This window comes from Ambystoma mexicanum, chromosome 3q (genome assembly GCF_040938575.1).
Source record: "Ambystoma mexicanum isolate Mex_15411 chromosome 3q, UKY_AmexF1_1, whole genome shotgun sequence".
Taxonomy (NCBI): Eukaryota; Metazoa; Chordata; class Amphibia; order Caudata; family Ambystomatidae; genus Ambystoma; species Ambystoma mexicanum.
This window is the reverse complement of record NC_090926.1, coordinates 1,297,779,489-1,297,804,969: the sequence shown is the minus strand read 5'-3', so window position 1 is coordinate 1,297,804,969 and position 25,481 is coordinate 1,297,779,489. Positions and strand designations below refer to the sequence as shown.

General features: G+C 49.2%; 1 protein-coding gene across 2 annotated transcripts in view; it reads left to right on the top strand.

Annotated features, from left to right (window-relative positions):
* LOC138447901 (protein GPR108-like) overlaps positions 1–25,481 on the top strand; it is an 851,977-nt gene that overhangs the window by 354,957 nt on the left and 471,539 nt on the right. For both annotated transcript variants that reach the window (XM_069604412.1, XM_069604414.1), the window contains 2 exons: positions 15,965–16,095; positions 17,052–17,095. In XM_069604412.1, coding sequence (XP_069460513.1) covers positions 15,965–16,095; positions 17,052–17,095 — 175 coding nt within the window. The remainder of the gene's footprint in view (positions 1–15,964; positions 16,096–17,051; positions 17,096–25,481) is intronic.

Below are 25,481 nucleotides of genomic sequence, written 5' to 3'. Positions count from 1 at the left end.
GGCCAAGAGGAGGACTGTGCTCTCGGTCCCGCTGGTGGACATCTGGGACGAAGAGATGGCCCTCCTGAAGAACCCATCCTCGGTCCCAGCGAAGAGGGACAGGTACGAGAAGAAGGACCGGGTTCCAGACTCTGCACCTATGAGCCTCAGAGGGCAGCCATCCCCGGATTCAGTGGTCTCTGCAGCAGCCAAGAAGAAATCTGCTGGGGAGAGGGCGTTGACTTCCTTCCAGACTACAAGAGGTCGAAGGCCCTTGAAATCTTGCAAGAAGGCGAGGTGGCATTCGGACCGCGCCATCACAGTGGCCACAGACATCACCGACACAGCTTCCGCCAGATGGGCAACAGCGTTTGCCTTCCCCGGCGTGGTTGGCTCAGGGCCACGACTTCCGTCAAGACGTACACGTGAGGGTACTGGACATGCCCTTCGACAGGAGCAACTTGTTCGGCAAGGCAGTGGACGAGTCACTGCAGGCCATCAAGGCAGACACCGAGACGGCCCATGCCTTGGGCACGCTTCATCAACGACGGCCGTCCTTTCGGTCCCCCGGAGGCAAGTCGCAAGGTGCCTCCAAAGGATTCGGTGGCAGCTCTTCTTCATACCATCAAGTGGCCCGTTCTTTATCCCAGCAAGCCTACAGAGGCCACAGCAAGGCCGAGGACATTGTTGTCGCCGCCAAGGGGCCCAAGGTGATAAGGCCTCAGCGAAGCAGGACTGAACCGGCCGTGATGTTGGGTCCCCACCCGAGCACCCCGGTGGGAGGCTGGATGGCAGACTTCGTTGGCGTGTGGAAATCCATCTCCACTGACCGTTTGGTGCTGGATGCCCTGGCCCACGGACACACTCTGGAGTTCCAAGGGAAGTGTCCCCGTTTTCCGTGGCCAGGAAAGTAAACCACATTCCTCAACTACTTCTGGAGCTACGAGCAATGCTGAAAAAGGGCACGATAGAGCTCGTCCCGAGGAGGCGCCGGGATTCCGGAGTATACTTGCGGTACTTCTTTGTCTGTTAGAAGACCGGCGGCTGGCGGCCCATCCTCCGCCGCCTCAACAAATACATAAAATCCCAGAAATTCTGGATGGTCACCCTTCAGCACATGCTGGGACAGCTGGATGAAGGGGACTTCCTGTCGTGGCTGGACCTGGAGGATACCTACTTTCACATCCCCATACACAAGGGGCATCGAAAGTTTCTGCGCTTCGTGGTCCAAGGGCGGCACTACCAGTTCAAGGCCCTTCCTTTAGGTTTGAAGTCGGCCCCAAGGGTCTTCACCAAGTGCCTGGCACTAGTGGCGGCGCGGCTGCACCTGCAGGGGATCCACGTCTACCTGGACGATTGGCTCATCCTAGCGAAGTCAAGGGAACTCGCCGTTGAACACACAGCGAGGACTGTCTGCCTGCTCACGGAACTGGGGTTCTCGCTAAACTATGCAATGTCCTGCTTGGTGCCATTGCAGGACGCTCTGTTCCTGGGAGCCAGGCTCAACACAGTAGCACGACTGGCTTCACTGTCGGAGGAAAGGATAAAAGCCATCCTGGGCAAGGTACAACAGCTGTTGACCATGGAAGTTGCCAGGGTGAGGTCCATCAATTCCCTGCTCGGCATGATGTTGTCGTGCATCTACCGCGTTCGGCTGTGCAGGTTGTGGATGCGGCCGCAGCAGGAGTTCCTCGACGCCCATTGGATACAAGTGAGGGGAAGCTTTGAAGACAAGATCGCCCTCAACAAGACTTTCCATCGAGTGATCCGGGGGTGGTGCACCCGCGCAACTCACGGCAGGCATGGGCTGCCAGACCCCAGCGAATCAGGAAATGGTGATGACGGATGCCTCCGTGGAGGGATGGGGCACGCACACCAGAGATCTCCATGCAAGAGGCCTTTGGCTCCCGGAGTAGAGGTTGCTGCACATCAATGTCCTGGAGCTACGGGCTGTGCTTTGGGCCCTCAGGTCCTTCTATCCCTCAAGGTCAAGGTGGTACGGGTCTTCACCGACAACACCACCACGATGTTCTACATTCGGAAGCAGGTGGGCACCAGATCCCCGTCTCTCTCCAGGGAAGCGCAAGATCTGTGGCACTGGGTCGTCGCCCAAGGGATGTTCCTGGTACCTTTTCACCTGGCAGTAGTGAAGAACAACGTCGCCGACTCACTCAGCAGGGAGCTGCGCTCTTGCCACGAGTGGGAGCTTTGGCAAGATCAAGTAGATCTCCTATTCTGACGATGGGGCAATCCCCAGATCGATCTGTTTGCGACGGCGACGAACACCACGTGCCGGAGGTTCGCCAGCAGGTTTCCCCAGCCGGGGAGCATGGGGGATGCATTCTCCTTCCCCCTGGGACGGCCTGTTCCTCAATGCATTCCCACCGTTGCCGTTGCTTCAGAGACTCATCAGTCAACTCAGATGGTCCCGGTGCAGGATGATCCTCGACGCACCAGCGTGGCTGAGGCAGATATGGTTCCCGGACTTTCTGGACATGTCTGCGGTCCCTCCAGTCAAGCTTCTGATGGACGCAGGTCTCCTTGCCAGGGAAGGAGGCGCGATCCTGCACCACGACCCAGGGTCGCTGAACCTGCAGGCCTGGCTCCTGCAGAACTAGAGTTCTACTAGAGGCTACGATATCCTGGCGACTGCAAGGAGATACTTGCCACGGCCAGGGCTTCCACGACTCTTGAGTGCTATGGACATAAATGGAAGAGGTTCACTGTCTGGTTCCGTGCACAGAAGGTCAACCCGCTACGGATTACGGCCCCTCGAGTGCTGACTTACTTGCTATCGCTGGCCCGGGCGGGGCTGGCGCATGCCTCCATCAAAATTAATCTGGCGGATCTCCCTCTATACCAGAACTCCGGGGCGGTCGTCGCTGTGGTCTCACGGCCTGGTGAAGGTGTTCATGAAAGGACTTTTCCACTCGTTCGTGCCAGTGAAGGCTCCAGCCCCAGTGTGGGAGCTCAATGTGGTGCTGACTAGGCTCATGGTTCCGCCATTAGAGCCTTTGCATTCAGCGCCTCTGAAATTCCTATTGTGGAAGACAATTGTAGCCATCACCTCCGGACGACAAGTGGGAGAGTTCTAGGCCCTCTCCTGTAAGCCTCTGTACCTGACATTCCACGAGACTAGGGTCGTGCAGAGGATGCACCCCTCCTTCATGCCCAAGGTGCTGTCGGACTTCCATCTCAACGAGCCTATGGTGTTACCTGTTTTCTTCTTGTCGCCTTCGTCGCCGGCTGAGAGGACTTTGCACTCGCTGGATGTGGCTAGAGCGCTGAAGTTCTACGTGGACCGAACAAAGGGTTTTCGGAAGACATCACAGCTGTTTGTGAACTTTGGTCCTGTGAACCAAGGGAAGGCCCTCTCCAAGGCTTCCATTTCCAGGTGGCTCTCCGGCTGCATCACCCATTGTCACCGGTTGGCAAACCGTCCGTTGACTGGTCGTCCAGGAGCCCATTCGACCAGAGCGATCGCTGCAACCACGGCGTACCTGTCTGGTGTGCCCCTGCTGGAGATCTGCAGGGCTGTTACGTGGAGGTCGACGCATACTTTCACGAGATTCTACTGCGCCGACCGGGATTCCAGGGAGGAGTCCAGAGTCGGCCAGGCAGTGCTGCGCAACCTGTTCGCTTGAAGCTGAGCCTGGTGGGGAGATAAGAGATTCTTAATGTTGCGTTGTTGAAATTCATAATGTTGAGGCTTGCCACCCCTGTGGTTGTGCATGTGTGTACTGCTATGTATTCTTGTATTCTTGAGCGTGTGAATCCATGCCAGACCCCATGCTGGAGAAGGAACAAGTTACTTACCTGTAACTGTTGTTCTCCAGCATGGGTCTGGCATGGATTCACATGCAAACCCTCCCGCCTACCCCTCTGTGGCTCTTCTCTTGGTCCTACTGCCACTTTATGTGCTACCAAATCTGAAGATGGCTGCCAGAGGAGGTGCTTGGGTAGAGGGCAGTCATTGACTGGGGGCAGTATGACCCAGAGACCAGTGATTGGTTATTAGGAGAAAGACAGTTCAGAAACGAAACTGAAACTGATTTTTTCTTTACCGAGGATTCCCAGCCTGACGACTGGGAATATTCATGAGCATGTGAATCCATGCCAGACCCATGCTGGAGAACAACAGTTACAGGTAAGTAACGTGTTCCTTATATAGACATAGCAGTACCTAGCAGGATATTGAACCAAGTCTGCTATATAACCAGCAGAGAAGACCAGTGGAAGTAAGTAATTCCCCCTGGGGTTGTGAACATTGATCTGTATGTATGTTTATTGATTTATTCTGAATTTAAAGAAACATTTTGCGGGCCCTCAGGAAGGCCAAGGGAACAGAGTCATTCCCTTGGCATTGTGAGAAGCCTGAGAAAGGCTAGGGGAAGGGAGTCATTCCCCCTGGCATTGTGAACATTGTGAGAAGTGGGGGCGTGGCTAACTAGCCATGGAGTAGGACGTGCCTGGAAGAGCTGCTCCTGAGGATCTGACATTGATCCGACAATACACGCGGAAAAAACGATCCACGTTCCTGGAAAATGAAAGCATGGATGTGGGAATTAATTGAAAAAGTCAAACGGATTGGATGGGGGAAGGAGCAGGAAAGAGGCTTTTCAGGAAGCAGCCGCACCAAAATGACACGAAACAAAATGGCGGACAACAAAGGGAATGTGTTTGTGATTGTGGTGGAAATCGCATAGACCTGTGCGGCGGAGGCTGGAGAGGAGGACCGGCGCCCGGTGACTGTGCAGGGCCTGGACATGCCTGTCTGTGAGGGTGTGATCGGTTTTTGCACTACTAGAGAGGCAATATTCGCATTATTCTGCACCGCTGCAATTACACACAGGGTTGGACTATGTTTTTGTCACACAAGACATGATGACGGAAATCGCACATGCGGAATATAAAGCGAGGGTCCTCTCGGACCACTCACCTCTGATCCTCGGATGGCAATATGGACCCCCGAGAGCGAGGATTCCGACATGGCGCCTCAGAGCAGAGGCGCTAAAAGACCCCTTTTATAGGGAGGATATGAGGGAGAAGATTGTTAACTACTTTGAGACGAATACTGGCAGTGTGGACTCGGCGGGCACGTTGTGGGAAGCCTTTAAGGTTGTGATGAGAGGGGTAGCCATAGCAAAATCTAAAGGAATGCATGGAGGGATCCTGGCTAACCTGCGGGAAACGGAGAGAAAATTGGAAAGGGCATTGAAGGGAGACAATAATACCAGGGAAGACACTGAATTGATACTCAGGCTGCAGCAGGAATGTGCTGGGCACTGGGAAAGACTGTGTAACCTTAACTATAAAAAAATATATAGAGAGACAGCATGCAGGAGGGTATAAACCAGGAAGGATCTTGGCATGGCTATACAAGAGTAAAACCCCCAAACCCACGATTAGAACGATAACAAGGGAAGATGGAAGTGTAGTTGATACCAAGAAGGAGTTAACCAGGAGTTTGCAGACTATTACAGGCTACTGTATGGAGATGATGGGGAGAGTAATCACACAATGATAATAGAAACATGGGAGGATATAGGATTGCCGCAGATCAGTGTTGCAGAGAGAGAGAGGAGTTGGATGCACTGATCACTTTAGAAGAGTTAGAAGAGGTGCTAAGACAGTTGCCCACCAGCAAAACTCCAGGGGCTGATGGACTCCCAAGTGAATTCTATAAGATATTTAAGGGAGAGGTGCTCCTTCCGCTTTTAGAAATGTTGAATGAGGCATATGAACTGGACAGACTGCCAGAATCACTTAGAGAAGCGATTATAATACCACTGCCCAAACCTAACAAGCCTGGGCATAGCTGCGGTTCATATAGACCCCTATCAATGTTGAATCAAGACAGCAAAATACTGACGGCCGTTTTGGCAAACAGACTCAGGAGGGTTATTGGCAAATTAATACATCCTGACCAGAGGGGCTATCCCCCGAACCGGAACATATCTAATAATCTTAGACGACTCCATCGAGTTATTGAGCATGGGGATGAGAATGAAGATGAATTGGCAATTGTGTCACGAGACGCAATAAAGGCCTTTGACTCGGTCAAATGGCCATGGTTGTTGGCGGCCTTAGTGGGCTATGGAATGGGGCCTGGATATCTACAGTGGGCGAAAATGTTATATAGTGAACCGCTGGCCATAGTTAAAACTGGAGCAGTGATATCTGAAAGATGGCAACTCCGTAGGGGTAACAGACAAGGATGTCCATGGACCCTTATGCTCTATATATTAGCCCTGGAACCCCTAGCGATATATTTGAGGCAACAATATGATATGATAGGTATTGCTGTGGGAGGGGAACGACATCTAGCAAGCCAGCTGCAATATGTGGCTAAATGGCTGTCGGAGGAGGCGACCTCTGAGTCTAGGCTGTTTAGACAAGATTGTGCCCTATTTTATTTTAAGGAGATCATGTAACGCTCACCTGGTTCCCACGGAGGCGCGGCGTCGAAGGCGCAGAACTCTGAAGATGGACAGGAAGGGCCCCTCTATTCTGGCTTCCCTGGCTCGTTGGATACCCTCCTTAGGGTTTGGAAGGATGAGCTCTCCATCCTGCTTCTGATGCAGGGGCGCGTTGAAACCCAGTTACTTCACTGGATTGAGGATTGATGGGAGTTCAGGTAAGCTTGACTGTTCAGGTAAGGCGCTGTAAAAGTTCTGTTCAAAAGTTCAAGCTTAATAATAATGTTCGTTGTCTAATTGCAGCAAGCGCTAATGCTTATGTCTTTTTCCCCTTAGGGGCCGGGGTTCGGAGTGCCGGAGATATGGCGCCGACCCGAAGTGAAACAGTTCTGGATGAGCGCTCAGGTAATGTCTTTGCATTCGCTCATTCAATGTCTTTGTCTTTTTTCCCCATAGGGGCCGGGGTCCGGAGATGCCAGGAAGCGGCAGGACCCGAAATGCAGTGGGAATAATCCAACAGGTAAGACTTAAAAGGAAACTGAGCTTTCCTTATTCCTTTTCTCCCTCTCACCTTTGTTCTTGTCTTTTTTCCTCTAGGCGCCGGGGCGTAGCTGAATCCGGAAGATCGCTGCTGAAGATGGAAGCGCCTTGCCAAGGTGAGTAAAATGCAGCGCTGCAGCGATCGAAACGAAATGCCTTTAAAATGATGTCTTCCTTTTCAGGGCCGTTGGAGAAATGACTCTGGGATGCAGATTTAGCAGGTAAGGGCTTTTCTTCTCCTATTCTCTTCCTTTCTCCCCTTGCAGGTGTTCCAGGGTGCTGGCAGGCGTGGCTGAAGTCAGGATGCAGGAGCTGACATGGTGAGCGTCCAGCTGCTAGGTGCAGAACAACGCGAAGCATGTGTGGCTGTTCGGGTGGGGTTTAAATAGCCTTGAAAGAAGTTCCTGGTATGTATCCTTCCACCAATCAGGTATGTATCCTTCCCCGACCACACCCGGGTGGTGAAGTAGTCCTACAGGTTAAGTAGTCCCATTCAGGCCTCAAGAGGGCCTGGATGAAGCAGCAAGGTCTGCATCAGGTAAGTGTGCACCCAAGCACTTAAACACATATCCTCTTCTATGAGCCTGGCGCCTAAGGCGCCAGGACTGAGTCCAAAGGGCCCCGACTTGGGCCCGCTGAGACTTCCCTGGGGAAAATGATGTCTGCCTCTGGGGTTGCTGGGCCCGGCCTGGCTCCTTAGAGGTAGGCATCATGACAGTACCCCCCCTCAAGGCCCCTCCCAAGGTCTTTTCCTCCGGGGGTTTTGGTTTGTGCGAGAATCTTCAATGGAATCTTTGAATTAATCGTGGTGCGTGAACATAGTTACTGGGTTCCCAAGATCTTTCCCGAGGTCCATATCCTTTCCAATCAACAAGATAGAAGAGTTTCGACTTAACTATCTTGGAATCTAAAATGTCTTTCACTTCGAATTCTAATTCTCCATCAATTTGGACAGGGCCTGGGGGCTCAGACAGTCTGGTTCCAGGTTGTACTGGTTTTAGAAGAGATGCGTGAAAAACGGGATGAATCCGCATGTTGGATGGTAAATCGAGTTTAAAGGCCACTGGGTTGATAATAGCTTTGATGGGGTAAGGCCCAATGAATCTGGGATTAAAAGTTCGCTGACCCTTGAGGGGTAGATGTTTAGTTGCTAGCCATACCTGATCTCCTACTTGGTAAGGAGGAGTTTTACTTCGGTGCAAATCAGCGTTTTCTTTATACTTTTTCTTGGCTTGCTGTAAGTGGGTTGTAGCTTCTTTGAAGGCTTGGGTTATTGTGGAATGTAGGTGATTTACTGCAGGCATCTCCAGGGTCAGAGGTGGATCTAGGTCAGAGGTCCGAGGATGGTGACCATACAGGGTATAAAAAGGAGTCTGTCCGGTTCCAGAATGCACTGAATTGTTGTATGCATATTCTGCAATCCAAAGGATGTCCTTCCAATTCAACTCGGATTGGTGTAACATGCACCGCAGATATTGCTCGAGAGTCTGATTGGTTCTCTCGGTTTGTCCGTCGGTCTGGGGGTGGTGGCTGGTGGATAACCGCACGTCTATTTGTGCTAGTTGGCAACATTTCTTCCAAAAGTGGGAGATAAATTGACTTCCACGGTCTGAGACTAATATGGAAGGGAAACCATGTAACCGCACTATATTTTCCATAAATTCCTTGGCCAAGGTGGAAGCTGACGGCAATCCTTTTAAAGGGATAAAATGGGCCATTTTGGAGAATAGATCCACTATTACGAGAATCGTGTTGTAACCACCACAAGGAGGCAGGTCAGTTATAAAGTCCATTGACAAGGTGTGCCAAGGTGCTGGTGGAATGTCCAAAGGTTGAAGTAGGCCGGCTGGCCTTTTCTTTTGACTCTTATTTTGGCCACAGATTCCGCAAGACAACACAAATGACTTTATGTCTTTTCTCCAAGAAGGCCACCAGAAGTGGCGTTTGATCTTTTCTTCTGTTTTCGCGATACCGGGGTGTCCTTCCATTAATGATTCATGATGACTCCATTCCAGTAAGGCAGAAGAGTCAAAAAGCTGTTTTACTTGAACTTGGATGTCCTCAATGGTTTGCAATGAAGTCAAGCCCAGAATTCTTTGTTCCGGTATGATTGGCACAGGTCCTAAACTCGAATTGGGTTCTTCCATGCCTATCCGGGATAAGGCATCTGCCTTACCATTCTTGCAGCCAGGGCGATAGGTAATTACAAAATCAAATTCCGCAAAGAATAAAGCCCATCGGAGTTGTCGCGAAGATTGAGCTTTGGCCGTCTTTAAATACTGCAAATTTCTGTGGTCCGTAATTACGGTGATGGTGTGTCTTGCACCGAGAAGATAGTGACGCCAAGCCTTGAAAGCTGATTTAATAGCCAGTAGTTCTTTGTCGGTAATTGCGTAATTGAGTTCAGGTGGAGAGAATTTTCTGGACCAAAAGGCTACAGGGTGTAGTTGGTTAGTTTCTGGGTCTCTTTGCGACAGGACAGCTCCCATGGCCGAACTGGATGCATCGGTTTCCACAATGTAAGGGAGATCTGGGCGTGGGTGCTTCAATACAGGTGCAGAGGTGAATTTGGTTTTCAGGTCCTGAAAGGCTTGTTCAGCCTCAAGAGTCCATTCAAAGCGTTTGTTTTTCTTTAGGAGAGCTGTGATGGGTTGAACAGTTCGAGAAAATTCCGGGATGAACCTTCGATAGAAATTGGCAAAGCCAAGCATGCTTTGCACTCCCTTCACAGAGCTAGGAGATGGCCATTTGAGAATGGCGTCCACTTTCCGCGAGTCCATTCGGATTCCTTGAGGTGTCAGGATGAATCCGAGAAACTCCACTTCTGTGGTATGAAAAACGCATTTTTCGAGCTTGGCAAATAATTTGTGCTGGCGCAATTTCTCAAGAACTGCCCTAACATGGTTTCTGTGATCAGATTCTGAGGAGGAATACACCAGGATGTCGTCAATATAAACGATGACACAAACATCGATAAGTTCCCGAAGAACATCATTCATGAAGTACTGAAAGGCGGCAGGTGCGTTGCACAAACCGAAGGGCATTACTTGATATTCGAAGAGCCCAAATTTGGTGCGGAATGCAGTCTTCCACTCGTCGCCCTCTTTTATACGTACCAGGTGGTAAGCTCCTCGGAGATCTAGCTTGGTGTACACACGAGCATCTTTTACTTGGTCGATAAGCTCAGGTATCAGGGGCAAAGGGTAACGATTCTTAATCGTTATCTGATTTAGGGCGCGGTAGTCAATACAGGCCCTAAGGTCTCCTTCCTTTTTAGGTACGAAGAACAAAGCGGAAGAGACTGGTGACTTTGATGGGCGAATGAAACCATTGGCCAGGTATTGATCCAAATACTGGCGCAAATGCAGGTTCTCAGGTTCAGTAAGAGCATAAATCCTACTACAAGGTAGTTGTGCATTGGGTACCAAGTCGATTTGGCAATCGTAAGATCGATGGGGAGGTAAGGTGTTAGCCTGCTCTTTCTGAAAAACGTCTTGGAATTCTTGGTATTCAGATGGTAGCTGTACAGGGGTGGAAGTTACAGAGGCTAGACCCATAGCTGGATTCCTTGGGTAACAGGTTGGTTCACAATCAGGAAAAGTTATCTTCTTTGCTCGCCAGTCTATTCTCGGATTATGTGTTTCTAACCAAGGGATTCCAAGAAGTACTTGAAATTGTGGGGCCTTGATCACATCAAACACGATTGCTTCCCGATGTCCGTCCTGACCCACCAGAGTGATTTCAACTGTGGAATGCGTTACAGGCCCTGAGGCTATTTCGGTTCCATCAACTGTAGTAATTACATCTTGGGTTACTTTCGGGCGGAGAGGAAGCTTAATCCTGGAAGCCAATTCACGGTCTATGTAATTTCCAATAGCTCCACTGTCTATGTATGCTTTTATAGCATGCAACTGCTGAGGCTGTTTTGGGTTCACAAGCACCATTGGCATGACAAAATGCGAGGTCAAAGAGTTTGTTTTCAAGCTCGGCAAGCGGACCCCTACGCTTGTCGGGCTAGGTCGTTTCCCGAACCAGGTGTCAATAACTCGTTATCAGTGGCTCCAACCACCTTCTTGGGTGGTTTAACTGGACAACTTTGAAGAAAGTGACCGGAAGTTCCGCAATACAGGCAAAGTTGCATTTGTCGCCTTCTCTCTCGTTCCTTCTGCGTTAATGGTCCTTTAACACTGCCAATTTGCATAGGTTCGGAAACGTCAGTACTCTTGGAGTTAACGTGGGTCTCGATAGGTACTCTGGTTTCATACTTGAGCCGATCTGCTTTTCTATTTTGAAGTCTGTGATCAAGTTGAACCACTAAGTCTATGTAGTCTGCGCAGGCCTGGGGTGGATCTACTATCTGAGCTATAACATCTTTAAGCTCTCCGCGCAGGCCTCGATGAAACAATGTGATCCTTTTATTTTCAGGCCATCCGGTTTCCACAACTAGTCTATTAAAGGTGGCGATATAGGACAAAAGATCCTGATTACCTTGTCGTAAGGATAGCAGTTCGTTGTCAAGGGCCTGTCCCTGCGAGTGTTGAGCGAACAATCTTTCCATGCTGGCCTGGAAGCCCTGGAAATCCCGGAGAATGGGATCATCCTGATTTACCAATGGAATAGACCAATCGGCAGCACAGCCACTGAGGTAAGATTAGTACAAAGGCTACTTTGGTCTGGTTGTTGGGGAAGGCCCCGGGCCGGCATTGGTTCATAAAAACGGCATATTTCTTGGGATCCCCCGCAAAACGGTCCAGCGGGGCCAAAGGCATGTGTCCAGGTAGATTGATTTGTACTAGGTTATTCGAACCCATTGTTGTAGAAATATCTCTGGAAACAGGTAAAGGAGTGTGCTCTGCCTGGCCCTGCAATAACCTTTTGGCCAGATCATCAGTTCTTTCCTTGGATAGGATTAGTTCCCTTCTGAGAGCATTAGTCTCCTGGCGGGCTGAGTGCACTTCTGCCCGTAATTCCCCTAAAAGATGGGCCAGCTGATCTGTCTCGGAAGTCTCCATAGCGCCCATGTGGGAAATTGTGGTAAGGCTTTGCGTTCTGTAACGCTCACCTGGTTCCCACGGAGGCGCGGCGTCGAAGGCGCAGAACTCTGAAGATGGACAGGAAGGGCCCCTCTATTCTGGCTTCCCTGGCTCGTTGGATACCCTCCTTAGGGTTTGGAAGAATGAGCTCTCCATCCTGCTTCTGATGCAGGGGCGCGTTGAAACCCAGTTACTTCACTGGATTGAGGATTGATGGGAGTTCAGGTAAGCTTGACTGTTCAGGTAAGGCGCTGTAAAAGTTCTGTTCAAAAGTTCAAGCTTAATAATAATGTTCGTTGTCTAATTGCAGCAAGCGCTAATGCTTATGTCTTTTTCCCCTTAGGGGCCGGGGTTCGGAGTGCCGGAGATATGGCGCCGACCCGAAGTGAAACAGTTCTGGATGAGCGCTCAGGTAATGTCTTTGCATTCGCTCATTCAATGTCTTTGTCTTTTTTCCCCATAGGGGCCGGGGTCCGGAGATGCCAGGAAGCGGCAGGACCCGAAATGCAGTGGGAATAATCCAACAGGTAAGACTTAAAAGGAAACTGAGCTTTCCTTATTCCTTTTCTACCTCTCACCTTTGTTCTTGTCTTTTTTCCTCTAGGCGCCGGGGTGTAGCTGAATCCGGAAGATCGCTGCTGAAGATGGAAGCGCCTTGCCAAGGTGAGTAAAATGCAGCGCTGCAGCGATCGAAACGAAATGCCATTAAAATGATGTCTTCCTTTTCAGGGCCGTTGGAGAAATGACTCCGGGATGCAGATTTAGCAGGTAAGGGCTTTTCTTCTCCTATTCTCTTCCTTTCTCCCCTTGCAGGTGTTCCAGGGTGCTGGCAGGCGTGGCTGAAGTCAGGATGCAGGAGCTGACACGGTGAGCGTCCAGCTGCTAGGTGCAGAACAACGCGAAGCATGTGTGGCTGTTCGGGTGGGGTTTAAATAGCCTTGGAAGAAGTTCCTGGTATGTATCCTTCCACCAATCAGGTATGTATCCTTCCCCGACCACACCCGGGTGGTGAAGTAGTCCTACAGGTTAAGTAGTCCCATTCAGGCCTCAAGAGGGCCTGGATGAAGCAGCAAGGTCTGCATCAGGTAAGTGTGCACCCAAGCACTTAAACACATATCCTCTTCTATGAGTCTGGCGCCTAAGGCGCCAGGACTGGGGTCCGCTATGAGCCTGGCGCCTAAGGCGCCAGGACTGAGTCCAAAGGGCCCCGACTTGGGCCCTCTGAGACTTCCCTGGGGAAAATGATGTCTGCCTCTGGGGTTGCTGGGCCCGGCCTGGCTCCTTAGAGGTAGGCATCATGACAGATCATGCGGCTTCCTAAGGCAGAAATGGAGGGCGCCCAAAAATGATGGTACTTGGATGGAGGAAATGGCGCAGGGCGTGCCGGACGATGGAGGGCCCATCCCCGTGTTCCCCGCAGGTACCATTAGTAGCACTGGCGGGTGAAGAGAAGCAACTAAGGATGATAATCAGAAACCACTGGGAACCGGTTGGGATAGCAACAATGGGTGATGTTTGGCAAGAAGGGACTATAATAGATTTTGAGGTGTTGAGGGAGGAAACTGGGTTAAATATAGGCCAGTATTAGGAATTAAGAGGACATGGCCCGAAGTGGTACTGGAGGAAGATACAATATATGACATAGCAGAGGGGGGACATGAGATATCCAGAATATACAAGATGATGATGCCCAAAGTAGGGAAAGAGGTAGTACAACTGAGACAAGACTGGGAGGCGGAGGTGGGAGCCCCGATGGATGATGGGATGTGGGAACGAGCCCAAGGGTATCATAAGGTGTCGAGGAATGCAAGACTAAAGCAGATACAACTGTATATTACGCATAGGGTGTATATGACACCCCAGAGGATAGCTAGATTTAAGAATGTAGGACGGCAAGCATGCCCCAAATGCGATGAAGAGAATGCTGGTATGGTACATATGTTTTGGTCATGCCCGGTCATCGAGCGCTTTTGGAGCGAAGTGGCACACAGATTGGCAGAAAGAGGCATTAAAATTGTGGTCGATACAGTGTGGGCCTGCTTGTTGGGAGGGTTCCCTAGACCTCAAAAACTCAAGCACGTGAGCAAGCTAAAGGACCTGGCATATGCGCTGGCAAAAAGGAGAATTGCTGTGGGGTGGAAGACATGCCACAGACCACGATTAGAGATATGGTGGAAAGATTTGCAGAAATGGGCTGAGGCAGAAACCATGGTATGGCAAGAATCAAGCAGTATTGGGGGGTGGGGAGAGGAGACAGAGACCCTGATGGCCTGGACATTATTAATAGCCGAGTTATTTCGGTCAATGCGCGACCCAACAGAACCCATGGCAGAGGACACCCTATCGCAAGATGCAGGAACAGAATGTGAGAAGGAGTAGGCTCGGATTGGGGGGTGGGACAAGGGGAGCAGTGAACACAAGCGATGCATAATTGAAAATGCACTGCAAGTTTGGTTTGTATTGTTTGTTTGAATAAACTAATAATAAAAATGTTTTTAAAAAAATACATTGTGAGAAGTGTAAAATAGAGCTGGGGAAGGGAGTCATTCCCCCGACATCTCAAGAAACAAAACCTTTTCCCTGACATTGTGAAATGTAATTTAAGAAGAACAGGGGAAGGGAAGCATTCTCCAGGACACCGAGGGTGAAGAACAACAAGGGGCTGTAAGGAATGCTGATTTTTTGGAATTGGGAATTGGGACTGGACTGACACTTATAATCTGGAACTTTGTGCCTTTTGTAGGGGATTGCGACCTGGAGAAAGGAGTAATTCTCTCAGGAAATAGTCCCTGCAGACCACTGGCACCGTAGTCCGCTCTCCGGTAGAAGGGAGCCATTCTTCTCAACCAGGGAGACTCACCAATCCTCTAGTTATTAGTGTAAGTAAGGGAAGGAAATGGGTTTATGGCACAGCAGGACGGTGGACTTTTTATTTTCCTGGACATCCTGACAGACTTCTTAGTGTTTTTTATTTTTTTAATTGTGCATTCAGTTTTACAGCAAGATATAACCTTACACAAATTTTAAAATAAAGAAACACTATATAGATAAATAAAGATAACAGACACAAAGGAATTTTTGGCCAGTATTGTGGTAGACGTATTGACGGATGAGGAGGCAAGAGGCCTGGCTGGGTCGATCAATGAGGTACAACTAAGGAATGTGATCAAGAATCTGAGAATAGGAACACTTCCTGGCCAGCTGAATTCCATCCAAAACGGAGCCCCCTCTATCCCTTCTTATGTGAGAACTGCTTTACAAAGATTATGGCCTAATTCCACATCTTGTGCTTCTATTCTAAAACTTGAGCTGTAGTGCCCTGCTTCATGATTTCATTCTAAAGCTTTGACTGCAGTTCCATGGCTCATGATCCCATTCTGAAGCTTGGGCAATAGTGCCCTGTCTCTTGATTCCACTTTAAAGCTTGGGTTGTTGTGCCCCCAGCTCATGATTTCTTTCTAAAGCTAGGTTTTGGTTGTCTTATACTGACTTGATGATTGTATTCTGCAGCATGTTGTATTTCTTCAAATCTGATGATTGCATTCCACAATACATGATCTCATTCCATATAGACCCTTATAGCATATGTGTATGTCATCATCTCGTAGGAGTCAATGGAAGTATGCTCGTTGATTTTGCTGATTTGTTTAAATGTTTGAAGAAATCACTGGCACAGGAGTGCTGTGATGCCCTCTGATTGGTGGGGTGAATTTATAATGCTTTTGATGTCAATACATACTCGATGATTGAATTCTGGAACCTGTGGTCTCTCTTGCTATGATTTTGCTGTGTCAGCACTACATGTTTTCAGTATGGGTTGTCATTCCCTATGTGCTTGCATTCTGCAGCTTGTCCCTGACCCGCCTTTGACAAATTACATATTTGTATTTTGTTTCTGTGAGGTTTACCTTCTCTATCATTTTGTAGTAGTTGCCATTCTTCCCCACTGCTACAGACTGCAGCTTCTAATGGCCTTCCATTTCCCTGGCTCAGGTGCTGGCAAATGTTGCTTACATCATCATGGAGTCATCTGAGACAGGAACCAGCGACTACGCCCTTTGGACACAGATTGTCTTCCTGGTCGATTTGATCTGCTGTGGAGCTATCCTCTTTCCAGTGATATGGTGAGAAAGCATGTCCCCTCCCCAGGCCTTTTTGAAAAGATGGCAGTCTTTGCTCCTCTGTTATCTATGGTTGAGTGGAAGTGTCTGGTGTTTAATGATGGCAATGGGGCTGTGCTCATTTGGTGGTTTACTGTAGCCACAGAGGTCGCCCTCTTTGTAGTTTGCTCTTATTGTGGCAGCCTCTCATAGTTCACTGCGCCATAGTGGTGATCTCCAAGGGGCTAGGGTGGTGTTTTGTTGTTGCCCATGGATATTATGATCGTCTCCCATAGATCACAGTGCATCTGACATTGGCATGCTGTAATTGGTTCTGTTTGTGGGGGCTAATTGCCTGTAGTTTGCTTTTGTACTGGGGTTGGAATCCTGTTGTTGTGGGGGTAGTTCACACTGGGTGGAGACTACTCTTATTGCTGTCATTTTGGGTGTGGCTTCTGTGATTTTAGAAGTGGGTTCCAATAGTATTAGTCTCGGGAGGATAGCTCAGCGGCAATGTGCTTGCCTTGGAAGCAAGACGACACGGAGCAACACAGGTTCGATCCCTGGGTCCGCGCTTAGAAACTTCTGGGTATTAAGCGCGTTATAAATAACCTATTATATCATATCATAGTACACTGTGGTCATTTGGGTGGTGGTCTCTGGTTAACAGTGCGGGCTGTCTCCTTTTAGGTGTTGCAGTCATAGAGGTGATTGCTTGCAGTATGCTGTGGTTGCAGGGCAGTCTGTTAGTTTGCTGTTATAAGGGGTGTCTATAGTGGTTCCCTCTGTGTACAGTAGTCTAGAGTAGTTTGCTGTGGTTATGCGTGGGGTTTGCTCTGGTTGCACGGGTGATTTGATATGGTTGTGCGTGTGGGTACTCTGGTTGTAAAGGTGGTTTGATATGGGTATTTGTGAGCATTGTCATGCTACAGGTATTCATCAGAAGTCTGTAATCCCTATTATTATCTACATCTCCTCAGGTCTATTCGCCATCTCCAGGAGGCATCCAGCACCGACGGCAAAGGTAAAGGAATGCACAACATTAACTGCAGACATGAGCTTGTCCTACCAACTCCTCTGCTCCAAGTTAGCTTGAGGGTCAACTTAAAATATTAAGCCGGGTATACAAAAGCATAAATAACAAAGCCCCAGAAACCTGGAGAACAAGATTTGTTTCTACCACACAGCCTTCCCTTCAGGATCAGTCAACACTAACTTGCTAACTCTGGGTGCTTGGGAGGCCGTCTTGATGATGTGACACATGAGGATCTCCCTGAGCTCTCCAATCCTTCCTCTGTTGTACCAAAGGGTAAGCAGTGGTCCACCAAACCATTACCCTCTCATCCCCCTAGGGGAAATGTGATTTGCTTCATGACAATGGAAAAAGTGGGTTCAGAAGTGGGTCTAGTGTGACAAATCAACAAAATGTGTCCCCTCTCCCCAAGGAGGGCCACCCCCTTTGGGACTAGGGAGATGAGCATGCTGAGCTTAACACCCCATAGAGGACAGGGAAAGTAAAATCCCTCTGTGGGTGACCCCTTCCCCTCCATCGTGGGAATAGGAAACCCCCAGGAACTTATATTCATTATCCTCCCTTAGCCCCCACTCCTAATACCTTTGTTGGTTATGTGGGAGCCGAGATGTATGATAATCTAAATCGTCCTGCTATAATGGTTGATTTGGTTTCTGACTCCTGTATCCACCATCTACACCTGAAATAGCAAAGCAGCAGATAACCCAGTTCCCTGGAGGAGCGTCGGATAAAGATCAGCAAGAAGTGACAAGAGAGAGAAGCCTGTGGAGCTCGATCGAGCCAATGTCCTCGTGGGAGTTTTGGCAAGGCAGAGCGAGAGTATGCCTTGTGTGATGTTGCAAGAGGCGGACGCTGCTTCAGAAAAGTTAGCAGTACCCGCTGAGCAAGGATCCGAAGGGCCTGGGTCGGAGAAGTGGAGGAGAGTGAGAACTTCCAGAGAACCGAGAGACTGGCCCACAGGGAAGCTGCCGCCAGAGTCTGTGCAAACCCAGTGGGAAAGAAGAACAAGCAGGGTCTGACGCCGAAACCCAATTGATAGTCCTGAAAGCGGCTCCACGCCAGACTGATCGACCGACCCTCCTCGGGAGCACTGCACAGAAGAGTAACATACGCATTGGCTCTGGGGAACTGGGAGGGCGTTGAGGCCAACGCAGGGAGACTATCAAAAAGCCCCAAGGTTGGGAGACTACCAAGAGGTCCCAGGGGATGCAGGGTGAGCAGAGTGAGACCCCAAGGTGGACACAATACCAAGACGCCACATGGTGAGGTGAGCAGAGCGAGAGACCACAAGGTGGGGAGAATACACAGAAGCCCCAATGCAGGGATAATACCAAGAAGCCCCAAGGGGAGTTGAGCAGAGAGAGACCACAAAGCGGGTAGAATATAGAGAAGCCCTTTGGGGGGGGGAGAATACCAAGAATTCCCAAAGGTGGGTGAGCAGAGAGGGACCTCATAGCAGGGAGGACCGTGAGAAGCCCCCAAGGCGGGAAGAACACAGAGACCTTAAGGTGGGGAGTGCAAATAAAAGCCCCAGCATGGGGGGATACGATTGAGAGGTCCCAGAGTGAGAAAAGAGAAACCCGAGAGGGGAATGAGAGTGAGACAAGTCCTAGAGTGGGGATATGATCAAGAAGTCCCATACTGAGAAATACAAGGAACTTAGAGGGGGAATGAGAGACTGAGATGAACCCCAGTGGGGGGGAGAAAGCTAAAACTCCACTGTGGAAAAAGAACCGAGGGAAGAGACTGAAAGGATCACAGATTAGAAGGAAGAAAGACTTTGACTCGAGTGGCAAAGAAAAGAGACTGAAAGGACACACAGTGCATGTTTGGGACTGTGCACATAGGCAACTGGCCTATGGTAAAGAAACATAAGGCTGGGGGGTTTGAAACCAGCCACTGCTCCTTTGTCGGGCGACAGCCCAAAGTAGCTCTTGGTTGTACTCCAGTTCCAATGGGATTCTGGGCCAAGGACTTCATTTATGTAAGACACCCTGAGGGGCACCCTGGTACTTATCTTTGTTCCTTTGCTTAGGCTTAAGGACAGGTTTGGCCTTGTTTTCGTTTAAGAAAGAATAATAAAGTGTTCAGACAACATACCTCCTTTTCTGTCGCCTGATTTTGACCTGCCACTCTAGACATTAACAACGCTCCTCAGGTATGAAACCCCAAGAAAACCATCCTCAGGGCTCGTCCTGTTGACCTTTGGTATAAACGTCATTTCAGTGGTAATTTGACTTCCGGTCGCCTCTCCATTCCTGGGGCAGGACTGCAGGCAGCCACGTTCGGTGTGCAAGCCCCATGGAGCGCAGAGTGGAGGTAAATAGAATTCATGCGCATGTGATGAAACCCCCTGCCTAATTCGGAGGACCAGCTGGGTCACTTGGGGTGGGGGAGTGGGAGGTACTAGTGCAAGCCCGGTGTTTATAGGTGTAAGGAGGATCCTCGGCTCACCCATCCTCGCTCTTTATCACAGAACAGGGGGCAATCACAGGGACTCAGGCCAGGACAGTTCTGGAGAACCTAACCTTCCCCAGCCCCCCAGGGGGTTAGTGTGGGACAGTGATGGTGACCTTAACACCCTTCAGTGTCTCAGCGCGCCATTGTATGGTATTCAAAGAAACTTGTCGATACCCAACCGAGAGAGCCTGAAGTTCTCCTTAGGCAGACCCAAATCCCTATTTTATTCTATTTCTTTTTATTAACAAAAATAATCATACAGTAAACACAACAAATGCAAATCGGGAGGAATAAAACGATTGCAGGAAGGGCCTGAAACAATGGACTAATGCCTCTACAACTGGGTCCCAATTATCTTGCCCAAATGTTTCACAGAAATAGGGTTAAGACCCCCCCACCTTCATGAGGGCACAAACAGTCCAAAAAACTAAAGCAAGGAACAGGAACATGATGTGCATAAGGGAAAGGAAAACACAAAGACATTTTAGCGGAAGCAAACGTATGCGTTCAAGTTGGCTCCCAGCACCCCTACAATATTCTCCCCCCCCCCTTTTTTTCCTTACCCCCTCCCAAGCTGTTCCTTGATGGAGGACAGGTCCCACTGACAACAGAAGAGTATTCAGATGTATTATCCATACAGTTCCCAAAGCTGCCGTGCTCTCTTCATTCCTCGATGATTCACATCGGCTTGTGTGAGGGGACAAAAATGAAATCCGTAAACAAAGTTGTCATGTTTTTGCTTAAAGACTTTTATTAACATAAGCGGGTAGGGAAAATGTCTCTCTGACCCTGCTCTACAAGGAATGTTCCTACCTAACACCAAAAAGGGAGGATATGTCTGTGTCAGGATGTCAGAAATCAAAACCATCCTTGTCTCCTAACATTCTATCCGGACCCTCACACTACAAACCAAAAAATAAAGCGAGAAGGGAAATGTCTTTAACCTGGTGGTTGCTTGTTTTGTTTGTTTGTTTTGTTTATTTATTTATTAATGCGCTCCAAGCCCGTGGGCAGTCGGGCGCAGCAAAACAAGTAGATTTGAAACTTAGTTACAGAGGCCTGAACACAGCCTATTACAAAAACAGTGGTAATTTACAGCAAGTGATACTTTACAGCAGGTGATACAGGTGAGGCAGTACATGTAGGATCAGCAGGAGGAAGCGCAGAGGAATGTTGTCTTAACAGGTGTTGCAATCGTTGTTGTGCAGCCATTTGATGGCATTAGATCTAAATCTAGTGTAAGGTAGGGGGCGTCTAAGGTCAAGTGGGAGTGTGTTCCATGCTTGGGCAGCTCTGACTGGGAAGCTAGATCCACCCGCCGTGGTGAGTTTAAATCTAGGGACTTCAAGTAAGTAAGTAGGCTAAAAGTGTTCATAAATTAAAATGTAACAGCTCCAACATAAACGTTCTCCAAGGTAGCAGAACCTTTGTGCCAGAGGGTGGATCCCTTCCCAGGATTCTTCAATGGTATGACAATGTTCCTTGGTTTAACAATGCTTTGTGTCTTTTGTTGGCCCACAACAATTCTGTTAGGTACAAAGCTGCTTAGCCTCATAATTCTTTCTTTTATAAAGTTATTTTTTTGTTCAACAAAACTTTTTGTAAGTTTTCAATTGTCTCCCCTGCCATGAATTCTTATACACTTGCAACTGTCTGGTATACTCCCTGGCCAGGACTTCTTATGCACTCGCAACTGCCTCGTATACTCCCCTGCCAGGACTTCTTACGCACTTGCAACAGCTTGGTATACTCCCCTGCCAGGACTTCTTATGCACTTGCAACTGTCTGGTATGCTCCCTGGCCAGGACTACTTATGCACTCGCAACAGCTTGGTATACTCCTCTGCCAGGACTTTGTATGCACTTGCAACTGCCTGGTGTACTCCCCTGCCAAGACTTCTTATGCACTTGCAACTGCCTGGTTTACTCGCCTGCCAGGACTTCTTACTTCCATACATTTATAACAGTTTCTCTTTACATCCAAAATTGCATCTATCTTCCTTTGTTCAGTACTTCTAGTTGTTACAATGTACGCTTCAAGCCCTGGCCACCTGAACAAAGAATCCCGGGGTCTATATGTGAAACCACCCTCAGGTTTTTCACCGTTTAGAGTTGGCCTTTGGGATGTAACCCAAGCTTTCCACTACTCTCCATGGGTGGAAGAGGAAAGACACCACAATGGGCCATTAGATGGTTGCAAACAGGGGATTTATCCTGAAAGGGGGATGCCGCATCTCACCCGAAGAAGTCCAGATATCTCCCCGGAGGTTGTCTCCTCCCATGTGATCCGCCCTCTTACAACCGCCCCAGGGTCTGGGTCAGGTAGTGGCTGCCGTCCCCTCTGTCAGGTTCATCACACCTGCCTCTCATGCTCGCACAAGCTTGAAACAAGTCCCTCCCACATACTCACATGTGGGCCCTTAGGGGACTTCCGTTTAATGAGAATGTTTTTCCTAGCACGAACATCATATTCAAAAGTATAGTCACATTGTCATTATGCCAATCCTCCACACCTGCCCAGGATAACATAGACCTAGCCCTTAACATTGTTGCCCCGGGATACTATAACTTCTCCTTGAAAAAGCCTCAGAATCTCTGGGCAACCGGGCAGGACCAGAATATATGCACCAACGACCATCGCTGCTGCAGCCCCTCTGGAAATCGGTGAAGATCGGCATGTAGTAATACCTTTTGAGTAATACCCCATGTTGTATGAAACCTCATTAATCGGTGAGAAGAATGTATGGAAATCTGCACAGTCCAATTGAATATCTAATCCCGCTGGCCATTGTTAAGCCAATATCGTATTCATCCCCACATTATTCGGGATGCTAAGCCGATAAAACCTCTTGGCCTCCAATTCTAATTCGCAATTCGAGCGGTTGCAAGTAAACGTGGCTTCTGTAGTCTGGGCCTGAATCTGGCCTGTGTTCTAGCTTCACTTTTTTTCATTCACAAGCCAGTAGTAACATTTTGTCATGATTCCTGCCCCTCATGTCCCCAGCCCTCCAAGATGTCACGCTGGAGCCAGGCCACGATCACCTAAATGGCGCTCAAGGGCCTCTCCATCCCTCCAAAGACCCACTGGGAGTCAGACTCAGCGCTTGTGGCACCAGACTCACTCACTCCCATAGGATAACATTGGGGATTGGACTTGTAGTGCATTGATGGGGACAGGACAAGATGGATGCCCCCACATATTTTGGTTCCCAGAAATGCATGTGCAGTCTAGTCTTTTGGGTGTGGTTCAGCCCAGAGACACCTGGGATACCCAGAAACTATTTAAGCCATGCCCAAGCTGAGAAACATGCTTTGTGTTTTCTGCACCTGCAGCGTGACACTCACCGTGTTCAGATCGGTCTCCAGTAGGCCTCCATCTTTCTTCTGTGCTCAGCTCCTGCAAGAACAAGAACACCGTTAGGAACAGCCTTACCTTGCGGCGCTTCTGCCCATCATTCATCGCTTCTTCTGTTCTGCGGGCATCTTCGGCGGTGTCATTCCCATCCTGGCACGCCGCTTCCTAAGGAAAAGGGAAAAGAACAGAAAAAAGGCATTACTAAGCATTCAGAAAATCCTCGCTTCTTTTTAAAGACTATACGAGCTTCAAACGCTTACCTGAATACCAGCCGCTCTGGGGGAACTCTGTCTCCGGAACTTCTCATCCATCTGCAAGAGGGAAAAGACAGTCCAGGTTAGCGTGGAAACATCTAGAGGTGCCTCATACCGCGCTTACTCACCGCATTTCTTCTTCATAACTGCGGCACCTAAAAGACACCGAACAATAACTCAGTTCAACACAAATACGAAAGGGTCGCATCGCGCATCGCGCTCTCACTCACCTTCAGCGCTACTCTTCTCAGCAGCACGTCACCATCCCTGGACGCCGGCCATCATCTAAGGAAGGAAAGGAACGAAGTTAGAGAACTGTTCAAAAGACTCATTATACTTACCTGTCGGACTCTTGCCAGTGAAGTAACTAGGCAGCTCAATCAACGCGCCCCTGCGCTGAAAGCAGGACGGAGAGCACACTTTCCAAGAAAACAAGGTGAGCTGTGGATCAAAGGGAAGGGTTGGACCCCGGGGAAGAAGGGGTTCAAGCACACAGAGACAATAGGGAGTTAAACTCTACCAATCCTGTGTTTCAGGCCCAGTCTCCAGTCGAGTAGACTCCAGGAAAGGGTTCAAGGTCGTAAGAGGTGACGTCCCCATGGATACCAGGTGAGAGTTACACATTTGCACTGATCATGTTACAGTTCACCTTGCAGTTTCAAGGAAGGTACTTTCAAGCCCCAGAACTATGCTCTGCGAGCTCCAGGGCCATGTGGTTGCAACCTCAGATTTCTCCCTGTGTGATACAAAGTTATCAATTTCTTGTTGCCTGAACGAGCATTCCCTTGCCAAGGTGATAGTATTGCAGTTTTACTGCTAGCCAGCAGTCTCTCTGCAGTCAGTGAGGTGTTAAAGTTTACCTACAGTGTTTCCAGCATTCCATTTACACACTGGAGAAAAAGGAGGCCAGGACCTGTACCGACATCACCAGAGATTGTCAGGAAGGGAGGAGCGGAACCCTGGATAGCGGATAAACCAAATTGAGGCTTGGTTCAACCACCTTAGCGCATAATGAGGCTCAGTGCACCCAGAAACAACCAATCCCAGCCGTAACCCAATTACGTTACTGTCACAGATGGAACAAACATCACTGCCGTCCTGGCAACGGAAAGTTGTGACGCACAGCTTACTGGCATTCTTGGTGTTTTGTTGTGAACACTGATTGATCCCGCCCACTGGACGTGCTGGGAACATAACCAACGTGATTTTCGTATGTGCCATCTTGTGGTTGGCCGGCATACAGAGTGTTCTAATCCTGGTTGGCAAAATTTGCCTGTTTCTCTTCCATCTGTCCCAGATGGACCAGGTTTGAGTGCGAAACCTGACAGCGATGTGTCATCGGCATATTAGTGGATGTTTTGTGTGGCTAGGAGGGCTCTCAGTCGCTCTTTGTATAAATTGAAGTTCACTGGGGAGAGGTTGGAACACTGCAGGACTCCACAGGTGATGTCTTATTGGCGATCTAGAGGAGTCCATCTGAACAAACCTTGTGGTTGATGTGCTAGAACTTGAACCAGTGTTGGACAAGGTTGTTGATCCCCATGCGCCGATGTAGGGTATCCGTAAGCGGCTGGTTGTCTAATGAGTCGAAAGCGTCCGAGAGGTCGAGTAGAACCAGGTGGCAGGCGTGGCCAACATCAAGGATGTTGAGGGCGTCATTGACCACCTGTATGGTTGTTATCTCTGAGCTGCATCTGGGTCTGAATCCAGATTGGAAGGTTTGAAGGAGATTGTTGGTGTTGGTGTTGCTGCAGTTGTGCGGCTATCGCTTTCTCAATGATCTTACCTAGGAAGGGAAGATGGGTGATGGGGAGTTAGTTACCTGGGTTGTCGGGATCCAGAGTGGGTTTCTTTAGTAGAGGAAGAATTTGTCCTGTTTTTAGGGCTGATGGAAAGGTGCCTTGAGTAAGGGAGCTGTTGATCTCCTGGTAGGGAAGGAGAGCTTCTGTGAGGAGGGTCTTGAGGATGGATGCTGGGAGAATGTCATCTGTATCCGATGTGGCTTTAAAGGCGGCCAGGGTTTCTACCAGGTCCTCTGTCGAGAGTGTCTTGAATGTTGGCAAGGGTGTGGAAATATTGCGAGGATGGTCGTGAGGTGGGTCTGTGGATGCAGAGCTGGCGTCTATGTGCTGGTGAATCTTGCTGATTTTGTCGATTAACAAGGTGTTGAAGGAAGTGGATTTTTCAGTGGGATGTGGTATGGTAGGGGTGCGAAGTGGGTTGATGACGTGCTTCACCACTTTAAAGAGGGCTCTGCTTTTATTGTCGGCTTCTGCTATGGTATTCTGATAGTAGGAGGCCTTTGCTGT